The 14,693-nt window shown below is 43.9% G+C and overlaps 1 protein-coding gene across 1 annotated transcript in view; it reads right to left on the reverse strand.

Moving 5' to 3' along the window:
- The window catches only part of CFAP221 (cilia and flagella associated protein 221), an 84,808-nt gene that overhangs the window by 37,930 nt on the left and 32,185 nt on the right, over positions 1-14,693 (reverse strand). The window contains exons 6-10 of the mRNA XM_007469137.1: positions 9,383-9,486; positions 3,954-4,113; positions 1,255-1,375; positions 1,060-1,171; positions 809-917 (exon numbers count right to left, since the gene is read on the reverse strand). Coding sequence (XP_007469199.1) covers positions 809-917; positions 1,060-1,171; positions 1,255-1,375; positions 3,954-4,113; positions 9,383-9,486 — 606 coding nt within the window. The remainder of the gene's footprint in view (positions 1-808; positions 918-1,059; positions 1,172-1,254; positions 1,376-3,953; positions 4,114-9,382; positions 9,487-14,693) is intronic.

Below are 14,693 nucleotides of genomic sequence, written 5' to 3' on the forward strand. Positions count from 1 at the left end.
TGGTCCTGGGACCTGGCATACGCCCTGTTCAACTGAGGCCAGACCCCGAGTACAGGCTCACACAGGATTCTGTGAATTCACAGAAGGGGCTGTTTCTCCTGAGGGGGTGGCAGGGTGGGGACACCTGGGCCAGCCCCAGAGCTCAGGGCATGTGGCCTGTCTGGGCGGCATGTGGGCTCTTAGTTCCCCGACCAGGGATGGGACCCGTACCCTCTGCAGTGGAAGCCCAGAGTCTTAACCACTGGACCACCAGGGAAGTTCCTCCAGGAGTCTCTTTTTGAACTCAGTTTAAGAGTTTCTAAAGTTACTTCAGCTGAATCTGTACACGTAGATATACCTGGTGTGATCTGGTAAAAATTTGTAAAAAGGGTTCCATTTCGTTTGCAGGAGCACAAAGAAGCCTCGCATCTGAGTTTGAAAACCTCCACCGGGAGCCTCCCCAAGCCCAGCCTGCACTGCCGGGATCCCCGGATGGCCTCTGGGGCACACAGCCCAGGACACAGGGGGCTCGGGGTGGGGTGAGAGGTGACTGGGCAAGACCTGGGGTGCCTGTCACCTAGATCGGTCCTGAGCAAGGTGGGTGCACTCTGGCTCTGCCACTGGTCGTGCTTAGGAAACAGCATGGTTTGGTCACATTAGTTTATTCCCAATAGAAACTTCACTCTGAAACAGAAGGTCCATTAAAGGGGAGAGAATAATCAAAATTTTCAAAGGGCATAAAAAGGTATTACATTTCATTGTGTCTCATGGATAAAAAGCCATTACCAAAAACACCGTCACTTGATGCAAATAATTGCGCAATATTTACCACTTAAGGTGATTTTTGAGCTCTTCGTAAGTGTCCTGTCTGACTTTCTGTTCAAAGAGTGCTTCCTTCATCTGTCTTGTTTTTGAAACCTCAGTGCCTTGGTCCAAAACTGAGGGAGGGAGCAAACATGATTACAGCAGTAATCAAATCAGAATCATTGGCTGAGAGAAAAACACATTTCTAATGGCCAAACAAAACAGCGATCTTCAGATTCTGCCCAGGGGCTGATTTACGGAGGATCAACTGCTTACCTTCTCTTAATTCTTTAATCTTCAATTTTCCTGGTTCTTGGTTTAGAACGGTTGCCACAGCAAATGGATTCGATAAATCCACTGGAAATCTCAAGTTCTGATATTCGATTTCCTGAGACCAAACCAGGAGAGAAAAGTCATTATTTGCCTCCTCTGTCATTCCTTCCATCGTGGTTCACATAACGCCCACTTTACCTTAATCTTGGCAGGCTTTGCCTTTGCTGGCAATCGGTGAAAATGTACATGTGTCCTTGCCTTTTCTGGAGGAACAACTACTTTCCTAGAAAGAGTATTTAATCTTTCAAATTCTTCTAACCTAGAGTTGAAAACAGATTATTAAATTAGTATGTAATGCAACAACTCTAGGCTCCTAATTTTAGTTCTTTCCAATAATACCATGACTTATAGCCCATTAAATATCAATACTATATCTAAACTAAAAATCAATCTGGGTGCTAAAACAGTGGTTTACTAAAATAAATGCAAGGTCAGGATAACAGAGCATAATCATATACAAACAGCTGTTTGATGGCTGTTTTCCTTATGTTCTCAAAGAACATAACAAGTGGAAAACAGGACATGCTGAAAAATGCTCTCAGCGTCCAGCATAATTCATTTCTGGGCTGTTGGATTCCCACAGCTAAATTTACTTACCACATTTAAAAACTCTTGGGCTTCTCTGGTGGCGCAGTGGTTGACAGTCCGCCTGCCGATGCAGGGGACGTGGGTTCGTGCCCCGGTCTGGGAGGATCCCACATGCCGTGGAGCGGCTGGGCCCGTGAGCCATGGCCGCTGAGCCTGCGCGTCCGGAGCCTGTGCTCTACAACGGGAGAGGCCGCAGCAGTGAGAGGCCCAAAACTCTTACATTGATTTATGTTCCTAGTAAAAGAATAATTTTTCCCACTGTTTGTAGCAAGATCTTTAAAAAAACAGTGATTCAGGTTAATGTTTGAGATCTTTTCTGTGAATGAAAACTGCTTTAAACATAGGCAGGTATAGACAGGGCTGCTTCCATGTCTGCAGAAGCTGCTTATGTATCATGAGATGTAGTAGGACCACATATGTTTATAAATGCTACCCATGAAAGCATTTTCTTAAGCAAGAATGTGTGAACACGTGTTTGGTGGGATGACACGTGTCCATGACGTTACAGAGGTAAGATGAGAGATTGCGACCATTCATGCATTCTGACGTGCCAGGTGCATTGGCCTAGTGCCTACTGACCCGGCCCCACTGCACAACACGGGCCATAGGCCTGCGATCCCAAACTTAACGTGGCCTGTGTGAGAGTCCTGAAAGGTCACGGCATGGGAGAACCTGTCCACACTGACTGATGTGCTGTGAGGTGCAGGGACGAGTGAGCTGTGGCCCGGCATCTGCATCTCAACAGAGCTCTGATACCACCTCTGCCGTAAATATCTGGGAAACAACCCCAAATTTCTGAGGGTGTTAAAAACCAGTCTCCTAAAGCAACCATACTCCAAGGAAAATTAACAGCAACAGCAAAAAACCCAGTCTCCTTAGGAAGTCTAATTGCTAGTGTTAAGGATTGAAATGAGAAAACGAGAAACCAAAGAGTTATGTGGAATTGGCAATGCCAAAGTCAGGACATACATGAGTGCATCCATCACGTACCCAACTCTGAAACAAAAAAGCAACCTATGACACCTTCAGAACACACTGCAGCTGGGTCACTTTTCTCCTTCCTGGTGGAATGTCTGTTCTAGCCCCACCTGCAGCCTGGGGAGACACAGTCCTGGAAAACATCAAGAGTGCTCTAAACAAGACGTTACACTCCAGTTGGGAAACCAAAACATCAGTTAGGAAAGGTCCGCTCCCGCTCTGGTACGAAGCCGGGGCCGCGCAATGCGCCATCGTATGTACAAACACGCCTGTGGAAGTCAAGGTCAAGGAGGGGCAAGTCAACGTCCCACTCAGGCAATGCCGTTGAGGAGGCAGTTTGTGTGTCACAGCACGTGACCCGAGCTGGCCAGTGGTGTTCCGCTAGGCCAGTAACTGGCACCAGAAGAATGAGCGCTGCTTTTCAGTTACATCCAAGGCCACTTCTTCATCGGCTGACTCATTTTAGTTCTACTGTGGGAACTTGCAAGATTTGGGTTCAGCGGGCCACACAAAGAGTCTATAGTTGACTTGAGCTGCTTTGGCTCTTTAGAAAAAAAATTATAACATAAATATATAATAAACCGTGGAGTTAGTTCTTATTTTGATACTAGGTTGTTACTCCACTTTATTTAATATGCCCAATGATGTTACTGTGTGATGTGTATCTGTGCAAGAAGGGGAGAGGAGAAAATCAAACTTTTTCTTTATCGTTTTCAAAATATTTGTAAGGGTTTTCCAAGGTTGGGGTTTATACTGTGAAATTTTCCTTTCCTCAGTCATCTCTTCCCTTCTTGCCAGAAGCAACTATGGCTACAAGTGCAGAGCTATCCTCTGCATTGCTGTTGTATCTTAAGTGTATTTTATGAAGGTTCACCGTTTAAATAAGGTTTTTTTTTTTTTGCGGTACGTGGGCCTCTCACTGTTGTGGCCTCTCCCGTTGCAGAGCACAGGCTCCGGACGCGCAGGCTCAGCGGCCATGGGTCACGGGCCCAGCCGCTCCGCGGCATGTGGGATCTTCCCGGACTGGGGCACGAACCCGTGTCCCCTGCATCGGCAGGCAGACTCTCAACCACTGCGCCACCAGGGAAGCCCTAAATAAGTTTTTAAAACTGACATAGAATTGACAGAAAACAGTATATTAGTTTCAGGCATAGTAAGTACGCTTTTGATGGCATTCTGCTACAAGAAAGAAACACAGAATGGAAGGAAGGAAGACCTGGGGTTTTGAAAATGTTTGAAGAATACACAGAAGCCCCCCCAGGCAGCCGTACTTTAAAGCCGTGTTGGGGTAGCTTGTGCCGGTGAAGACACACTCGTATGGTTGAGAGTTGAACTGTGCAATCCACAGCTGCAATTTTATCTGTGCGATCCCACACTGAAAGGGGGTAAACGTCACTGTCACATCCATCTTCCCGTTTGCTGGTATTATTCCTGGGAGGAAAGACATGAGAAAACGTGATGCGTTCTCTTCCTGCCAAGTCTCAGCAAAGAGGCTGACACACAAACACACACACACACACACACACACACACCCCACACACACTCCACACACACCACAGCATACACACCCCCCCCCCCCCCCCCCCACACACACCCCCCACACACATCATACACACACACACACCATACACACACACACACCATACACACACACACCCCCAACCCCCCACACCACACACACACACACCATACACACACACACACCCCACACACACAACACCATACACACACACACACCATACACACACACACACACCCAACCCCCCCACACACCACACACTCACACACCATACATACACACACACACACACCCCACACACCCCCGCCACACACACACATTCTTCTCGTGAGAAGCGCCAGTGTTTCTATCATCTTTATATAGTCTTTTCATTAAATACACGTCAATCAACTGCTGCATGTTTACATTGATCTTATTTATCCAACTACTACCTTAATTCTTTATAATAATAACTCTGTTGTGTCAGTTATATAAACATATACCTATCAATCAGTGTTACTGACTCAGAAGTGAATTCCCAGAACCATAATCTTTAAGCTAATTCCCACATGTCAATGTTCACGCTGTAAGCCACAAGGAAAAGCAAGGAACACACATAAAAGTTCGTGTCCAAATTATTCAGTTCCCTATATTTTTGTGTAATTTGATTCTCTCCTTTCAAATCTTCAGGATAGATGACCATTCTCTCCAAAGTCAGATATCACACGATGTTTATTTCTCCTTTGTATCTCTGGTGCCAGCAGGGCTTGGAACCCAGTAAGTGTTCAAAAAACATGGAAAGGAAAATAAAAGGCAGGGAGGGAGGGAGGGTCCATGCCCTAAGTGTGAGAGGGGCTAATGTTTCTGACTTCCACTGAAGGCTCTCTGGTTTGCTTTCTAGGTGGTTCCCTCTGTCCGGTGCATCGGGCCTTCCTATGGCCCCTGCAGAGGCCTTGCACACCCTCATAAATGCCTGGCACCCCCCTTCCCATTCATGGCCTCTGAATCGTGGTCCACCCTCTGCCTTGCTCTCTGTGCCAACCACACAGCCCTTTCCTTCAGTCATCCAAGCACTCACTGAGCACTGCTGGGTGCCAGGCACTCTTTTAGGCATTTGAGATACAGCAATAAACAAAGCAAAGTTCCAGAGTTCCCAGAGTTTGCATGCTAGTTGGGATAGCAAACAAAAAGAAATAAGCAAGTGAAGATAAACTCTCAAGTCATGGCATGAGTACAGAGCAGGCTTTGGGGAGGCAAGTGAAGCACAAGGAGCTGTCTGAGAGCCAGGGACATCAGGCTCAGGTGAAGAGGACAGCAGCCTCTGCTCCAATCCCCAGACATGGGCTCCTGCACCCCAGGGCCTTGGCATCGCCATTCCCCGGGCTGGAAAGCCCTTCCTCCAAGTCTTCTTTCAGCTGCTGATTCCCTCCCCTGAAACCATCTCTCTGCCGTCTGCCTCCCCTACTAAGTCTCACAAACGTAAGTGCCTGCTTGTTACAGGTGTTCCCAGCTCCATAAATAAAACTTCAAAGCCTGCGTCAGCCTATGTGTTACAGCACCACCCCCAGGAGCCTCCACCCCCGACACTCCATCACCCTGCGATCCCCGGGTGCCACCCCAGCTGTCACCCTGCTATGTTTACCAGTCTCCCAACTAGATTGCAAGCCCCTAAGGCATACACCAGGCCCCAGAGCTCTTTTATCTTCCCAGATCCCAGGCACGGTGCTTCAGAAAACTACAGAAAACCCTAAAGACTCCACCAAAAAAAACCTGTTAGAATTTAAAAAGTCAGTAAAGTTGCAGGATACAAATCAATATAGAAAAATCAGTTGTGTTTCTATACTCCAACAACAAACCATCAGAAAGTGAAATTAAGAAAACAATCCCACTGGGGACTTCGCTGGTGGCACAGTGGTTAAGAATCTGCCTGCCAATGCGGGGAACACGGGCTTGATCCCTGGTCCAGGAGGATCCCACATGCCGCAGAGCAGCTGGGCCCGTGAGCCACAACTACTGAGCCTGCGCTCTGGAGCCTGTGAGCCACAGCTACTGAGCCTGCGAGCCACAACTGCTGAAGCCCGCTAGCCCTTGAGCCCGTGCTCTGCAACAAGAGAAGCCACTGCAATGAGAAGCCCGCACACCGCAATGAAGAGTAGCCCCCGCTCGCCGCAACTAGAGAAAGCCCGCGTGCAGCAACAAAAACCCAACATAGCCAAAAATAAAATAAAAATTAAAAACAAAAACAAAAACAAAATCCCATTTACAATAGCAACAAAAAGAATAAAATACCTAGGAATAAATTTTTTCCAGTTTTATTGAAAAATAATTGACATACATTTCTGTATAAGTTTAAGGTACACAGCATGATGGTTTGATTTACATATTTGTGAAACGATGACCACAATAGGTTTAATGAACGTTTATTATCTCAAATAGATACAATAAAAAGAAAAGAAAAAATTCTTCTTGTGATGAGGCATAAATTTAACCAAGGAAGTGAAAGACCTGTACACTGAAAACTATAAGACATTGATGAAAGAAACTGAAGAAGACACAAATAAATGGAAAGATATTCCATGTTCATGGACTGGAAGAATTAATATTGTTAAAATGTCCATGCTATCCAAAGAGATATACAAATTCAATGCAACCATATCAGACTTCTAACGGTACTTTTCATAGAAATAGAACAAACAATCCTAAAATTTGTATGGAATCACAAAAGACTCAGAGTAGCTAAAACAATTTTGGGATAGAACAGAGCTAAAGCATCACGCTTTGTGATTTCAAATCCTATCACAAAGCTACAGTAATAAAAACAGAATGATATTGACATAAAAATAGATAAATAGATTCACGGGAAAGAATAGAGAGCCCAGGAATAAACCCATGCATACGTGGTCAATTAATTGGCAACAAAGGATCCCAGAACATACACAGGGGAAAGGACAGTCTCTTCAATAAATAGTGTTGGGAAAACTGAACAGCCACATGTAAGAGAACAAAACTGAACCACTATCTTATACTACATACAAAAGTGAATGTGGGAAGCGGATTACTTAGGAGTTTGGGATTGCCATGTACACACTACTGTATATAAAACACAACCAACAAGGACCTACTGTATAGCACAGGGAACTCTACTCAATAGTTTGTAATAACCTAAAAAAGAATATATATATGAATGTATAACTGAATCACTTTGCTGTACACTCTACCCTAACACAACACTGTAAATCAACTATATTTCAATAAAAATTTAAAACATTAAAATACATGATTTCAAAGTGGATTAAAGACTTGAATGTAAGACCTGACCATAAAACTCCTAGAACAAAACACAGAAAAAAGCTCCCTGACACTGGTCTTGGCAATGATTTTGGGGGTTTGATACCAAAAGCAAAAGCAACGAAAGCAAAAATAAACAAGTGAGACTACATCAAATTCAAAAGCTTCTGCACAGTAAAGGAAACCATCAACAAAATGAAAAGGCAACCTATGGAATGGGAGGAAATATTTGCAAACTACATATCCAGTAAGGCATCAATACCCCAGATATACAAGGATCTCATATAACTCAGTAGCAGAAAAACCCAAATAACCCAATTTTTCCCATGAGCAAAGGACCTGAATAGACATTTTTCCAAAGAAGATATACAAATGGCCAACAGGTATGTGTTCAACAACACTAATCATCAGGGAAATGCAAATAAAAAACATAATGAGATATCACCTCACACCTATTAGAATGGCTATTATCGAAAAGAAGAGATAACAAATCCTGGTGAGAGTGTGGAGAAAAGGGAGCCCTGTGCACTGTTGGAAATACAAGCTGGCACAGCCACTACAGAGAACAGTATGGAGGTTCCTCAAAACGTTAAAAAAAAATAGAACTACCATATGGTCCAGCAATCCCACATCTGGGTATATATGCAAAGGAAATGAAATCATTATTTTGAAGAGATAGCTGTACTCCTATGTTCATTGCAGCATTATTCACAATATCCAAGGTATGGAAACAATCTGTGTCCATCAACAGTTGAATGGATATAGAAGATGTGGTACATATATACAATGGAATATTATTCAGCCTTAAAAAAGAAGGAAACCCTGCCATTTACGACAATATGTACGAACCTGGAGGGCATTATGCTGAGTAAAATAAGCCAGACAGAGACAAAGACTACATGGTATCGCTTATACGCATATCTAAAAGAAAAAAGCCCAATTCTTAGAAACAGGGAGTAGAAAAGTGATTTCCAGGGGCTGAAGGGTGAGGGAAAAAGGAGAGGTTGGTAAAAGGGTGTGGACTTCCAACTGCAGGATGAATAAGGTCTGAGGACCTAATGTAAAACACGGTGACTATAGTTGGTAACATCGTACTGTATAATTGAAATTTGCTAAGAGTAGAGTAGAACTTAAATGTTTCACCAAAAAAAAAAAAAAAAAGTAACTATGTGATGTGATGGATTATATTAATTAACTCAATGAAGGAATCCTTTCACAATGTGTACAAACATCAAATCATCACATTGTACACTTTAAAAAGATAACAATTTTATGTGTTAACTATACCTCAAAAAATAAGAAAAAATACAAAATAAAAACAAAACGGTTTTAGCATTCACAGTAGATCACAGTGGGCAGATATTTAAATCTGAAACCTAAACGTCAAGAGACAGAAACTGGGAAGCAGAAATCAGTTCAGGTGGAGATTTCACTCTCAGAGGTCCCGAGCATCTTTGGGATCTATATCCTTTGGGGCATGCAAAGACAGATGGTCTACGCCACCTGTGAGACAAATTCCTTAGACGCTTCACTAAGATTCTGAAGGCTTGGAAAGAAATACTATTCCCATTTTATTGGAGCATGAATTAAAGGTGACTACAAAACCAAGGATGTACCAAGAGTCAAAACTAGACTTAGAATGGATTAACTTCTGATTTCAAGTTTTGACTCTGGGAGGAATTTACCCAGGCATTATTATAAATTATCTGCATGACACAAATTATCCCAAGCTGTTTTTACTCCCAAATTTCCAGTTCCAATTCACATTATGTCAGATATGTAAAGTCTGTTACTCTTACACATTTGAAAATAACATATTCAAATGTGGCTTATTCTTTTCCATAACTTGAGAGCTACTTTCCAAATCATCTTCGATCTGAGAACTCTGGCAACTTGAGAATTAATTCTCCTTACCTGATGTTGGCTCAACAGTAAAGGCTTGATGAGACTGAACCAAAGCAACATGAAACTCGAAATCTACAGGGCAACTGCATTGCAAAGGAATCACATAGCTTTTGCTGCAAAAAGAAAAGAAAAATGGAAAATATTATTTTTCTTTATAACTAGATCTTTTGGTATCAAGGAAAAGAAACTCGGGTTATGTAATAAACAATCACAACCATGAGGACAGCCAACACTCATACAGTAATTCCCAGGTGACGGCTAGCCGATAGTAAACTAGGCTAATCCTGTCAGGTGGTAAGATGATTTCTCCACTGACAGAAGAGGAAACCAAGGCGCAGCGCAGGTTCCTGTCCTGCCCAAGGGGACACAGCTGGTTTGCGGCAGAACCAGGATTCAGTGCAGGTCCACTGTCCCGACAACAGCTCTGTCTGCCACCTGTCGAGTCGCGCAGCTTTAACCTACGGGTGCTCAGTCACAGGGAAAGGGCGTCTCTGCCACACGACGGGCCCCGGGGAGCCTGGGGACGCTGCACAAGCGGGCGTCATGGACAGCCTGGGAAGCCGTGGCCCCTGCAGAGCCTGGAACTGGCCCGTGCTGAAGAAACCACACGGTGGCTTTCGTTGGCCGAAATATGCTAGAGGCTATTCGGTTAGAAGCTGCAAACCAGCAGAGGAGCTGGAGAGAAATGCTCTCACGGGGAAAAGGCCACCCGCTCTCCTTAGAGAGCTCTGCGCTTCCCCTGACGGCTCCTCCTTCTACGGGGCGCGCCCCGGCGGCCCGAGTGTTCGGGACGCGTTTGCAGGAGAACAGAGCCCTCCAGGCGTTCGGTGGCATCCCGAGCGCGGCTGGGGCAGTTCACCCCCGGCCCGTCCGGCAGCTCCTCCCTCTCCGGGGCTGCGTGCGCCCTTCCGCACGCCCAGCGAGCCTACCCTCGCTCCCGGCCTCTCTGCCCCTCGTGCCCGGCTCCGACTCCGGGAGAGCGAGATCGACCGCAGGGAGTTTGGGCAGCTCTCGTGCTGCCGCCGGGCTGGCTGTGGGCTTTCACATCGCGGCCCACTCCCTCAGCGGCCAGCGCCCGTCTGCCTGGGAGCTCCGAGCGCCATGAAGACACAGCTGAGTCGACTGGCTTCCCCTGCACAGCCTCAGCCAAGCCCCCGAGTCCCGCACAGAGGAGCCCAACGAGGATTTGTTGGAGCAAAGTGAAATCACCCTTTGTCAGTAGGACTTTGGGGGATATAGTATAGTGCAAACATGGTTTGAAAAACGATGCCAAGAGCATTTTTATTTGGCTTTAAACTCCTTATCTTTTAAACATTTCTGAAATATTCCAAATAAAGAAAAATATTGAGAAGAATAAAATAAAGATCCCTTTATCCATTACCAACCTCTATCAAATCTGCTTTGGGTAAATCAGTGTCATATTCTTAAAGAACTAAAACACTGCGGAACAGCTGAAGCTCCCTGTCCCCCTGTCCCGGGGCCTCTGATCCCTCCGGCCTTCCCAGGGGTCACCTCACCTGGATGCACCATCAATCCCACAGATTTTTATACTATCACCACATACGTATGTACCCATAAAATGTATAATTTTACTATTTGTTTTCAACAATATGGTTCTAAAACGTGCTGGTTTTGCCCAGCACTATGCTTTTGAGGTTGACCCATGAAGTTCTGTTCGTTCGTTTTAACCAGTGACGAGTAGTCCATTGTATGACGACATCATCATCCTTGTTTCTCTACTCTCGTGCTGAAAGCGTTTAGGCTGTTTGCACCTACTTTGCACCTACATTGCAGTAGTTTTGCTACTGCAATGTGGTGGGGACAGTCCTCGGGTGGGACTCCTTATGCATCTGGACCAGAGCTGCTCTAGCTATAACCAAGAAATGGAATTACTGGTTAGCAGTAAAGTGAAAATATCAGCTTTACTACATACGGCCAAAACACCCTCCAAAGCGCTTGGACCAATTTATCCTTCCACAAGCAGCATCTGATTACCAGCACAGCATTCTCAGCCATTTTAACTTCTTCCAACCTGATGGGGGTGAAATGGTATCTCATTTTATTTTCATTTTCATTTCTTTGAGGTTGAGCTTCTACTCATGGGTACCCATTTGGGTTCCCTCTCCTATGAACTGCCTGTGCATATTCTTTGCCCATTTTTCTATTGGGTTGTTCTGTTCTCTTATTAATTTGGAAATTCTAGATATTCATTTTGTCAATTACATCCATTGATATAAGTTCTAGATAAGGGTCATTATACAGAGTAATCACTTCAGCCAACAGTGAGATGAATACTTCATAGTTTTTGTTTGTTTGTTTGTTTTGTTTTGTCTTACCAAACTCATAGACTCTGTCCTAAATCAGGCTCTACTAGAAGTATCAGTTCATCCATCTTAACACTCTGAGATGCTTTCTAATTCTGAAATACAGGGTACATAAAAGTCGTTACATTTTCACGGCAATTCAACCTAACAGACACTCAGGCCCCACTGAGCATCAGGTCCTTTACAGCACTGGGTAGATAAAACTAACATTACAAATTACACATGCCTCTCAAGATGTAAGCAGCTTTGGGTAATGGTCAACGTGAAGCACGAAACTGCCCAAACCTGGTCCCTGAAGACCAGGCCAGTGACCCCCAGGCCACCTGGGCTACGTGGCCCTCCACTTGGTACCCCCAGGGGTCTGCTCAGAGCTGCCCCAGCAGCTGCTTAGGGTTCTCCTGCCAGAAGCTGAACGTTTGCATTTTCCTGAACTCAAACAAACAAAAACTGCTAGGGCTTTTTATGTATGCTTAATCTGTAGCTAATTTCAGAGCTCTGATAATTCCCATAGAAAAAGGGTCAGAGTATTTGTTTAATGATGATTACATGAAGCCAAGTTCCTGATGCATTAACCAGTTGGAAAAACAAATAGTTCTTAAGGGCACAAAATTCCAAGGGCCTTGATTCAGAAAGAGACACAGCAGTGCAAGGAATGCAAATTCAGTGGAAGCACTGACCTTTGCTTTCATTGCTGCTGTTCACATTACGGATGTCAAATTAGGGTGGCTAGCTTCCTTCATCATAAACCAAGGACAGTCTAGATTAATTTGGGTCAAGAGCAATTTTGGCAAATATGAAGTTTAGCATTTTTAGAAGTTTTCCATATATCAAGAAACAGAATATCGTTAAATTCTGGGGGAACTTAAAAATTATCAACTAAATCCCCATTGCTAAATACAATTAAAACTGATCTGCAGTGAAGAAACGTGAATAAATATACATATCTTATGCCTATTAATCTTCAGATGCAAATAGGAGCCTGAATTAAGAGTTCTTCCATAACTTATAGAAAGCAGTCAATTAAAATAGTAAAGCATATAGAAGTTAGTCCTTTTGGAGGTAATGACAACTTTTATCCCTGATACTTTATGTGGTTTTTTTTTTTTTTGGCCGCACTGCGAGGCATGCGGAACTTCTCCGACCAGGGATCGAACCTGTGCCCCCTGCAGTGGAAGTGCAGAGTCTTAACCATTGGACCACCAGGGAAGTCCCCTGCTACTTTAGTATTTAAACATTTAACCAAACATGCTAAGGCTATGTATAAAAATATATTAAGTATTTTAAAAGAATTATTCCTTATTTTTAGTAAAATCCAACCCACACCTTTTAAATACTAGACTTATGTATTATGATCATGTACAAACTCTGTGCCTATTAGAAGAAAAGAGTATAAATTTGCCTCACAGAAAGTAAATATTATAAAATAACTTAATATAAACTCAAATTTCTTTCTTGTCCCTTCTCTAAATAAATGTAAGTAGAGGGCCAGACACCACAGTAATTTCTAGTAAATTATATAACATTTGTTTTAACTTTGCTCTGATCTTATTTTATCATTTACCCTAAAATCTAACATTGTGTTTGTCTCAGGAGTAATCAAGGATTTCTTGAGAGAATGAATGATCTTGTGAACTTATTGGATATAACATAAAATCAAATTTCCTCCCTAATTAAAAAGTCTCAATGTTTAGAGAGTGGAATGAGTGAACCATCTTGTCATCAATAGCACTGGACTCCTTTTTGGAGAATTATGGTAATAACTGATAATGTAAGTGAGCAGGACACCATGGGGCCTTCCTGGAACAGACACCCCCCCACTCACGTCCTCTACCTGCCTCTTTGCTGTAGAAAACCTGTAGCCTCCTAGGCCTTCCCTGAGTTCCAAAGAGTAAATTTAATAAGAGAAGTGAGAAAATGCAGAAAGAAAGGAAAACTGCCAAGCAAGACAAAACAATAATAGTTTAGCCATTATACAATCTCAAGGATCTTTAGTTCCTCCTCAAGGGCTGTAGAGAATATTCTGAGCCATGTCCTTTGAGCTGTTTTGCAGATACTGAAACCTCCGCCAGGTGGGAGAAGTTAACTGCATGCCGCCCACATGCACATAGACCCCAGACCCACTGGAACTGGAAGGTTGATGACACTGACTCCCAATCACCTCACCACCAGCTGAGCAGAAGAATGCCCACGAGCTGATCACACACCCCACAACCCCTCTCCCTCACCCTGTCTTTAAAAAGCTTTCCCTGAAAGCTTCCAAGGAGTTCGGCCCTTTTAAGCACTAGCTGCCTGGACTCCTTGCTTGGCACCTGCAATAAATGCTGCACTTTCCTTCACCACGACCCGGTGTCAGTAGATTGGCTTTGCTGCACATGGGTGAGCAGACCCAAGTTTGGTTCGGTAACAATAATAAGCATGACAAATGCTAACTATTACAAGATGCTGGATTCAGACAGCACAATAAATTAATCATGAGCTATTACACATGTACAAAACTTTGAGAGAAACACCGTCAAGATAAAGCGAAGCCTTCCCACAGAGACATATGTATAATTTATTTTATTTTATTTTTTTTTACTTTTTTTTTTCTTTTTTTTTTTTTGCGGTACACGGGCCTCTCACTGTTGTGGCCTCTCCCGTTGCAGAGCACAGGCTCTGGACGTGCAGGCTCAGCGGCCATGGCTCACGGGCCCAGCTGCTCTGCGGCATGTGGGATCTTCCCGGACCAGGGCACGAACCCGTGTCCCCTGCATTGGCAGGCGGACTCTCAACCACTGCGCCACCAGGGAAGCCCCATATGTATAATTTAAACTATAACATAGACTGTAACATGTCAAGTTAGCAGGACTTCTCCTTTGTCAACTACTCACTGATACAGGAACCATTTATAGATCAGAAGATGTGGACAGCAATGATGTTTGTGTGACATCCATTCCCTACCAAATGTACAGAAGACTCATGGGAAAATCAAATCTGAGCAAGCTTTGGGACTACAT

Source organism: Lipotes vexillifer, unplaced genomic scaffold, assembly GCF_000442215.2.
Source record: "Lipotes vexillifer unplaced genomic scaffold, Lipotes_vexillifer_v1.1 scaffold1466, whole genome shotgun sequence".
Taxonomy (NCBI): Eukaryota; Metazoa; Chordata; class Mammalia; order Artiodactyla; family Lipotidae; genus Lipotes; species Lipotes vexillifer.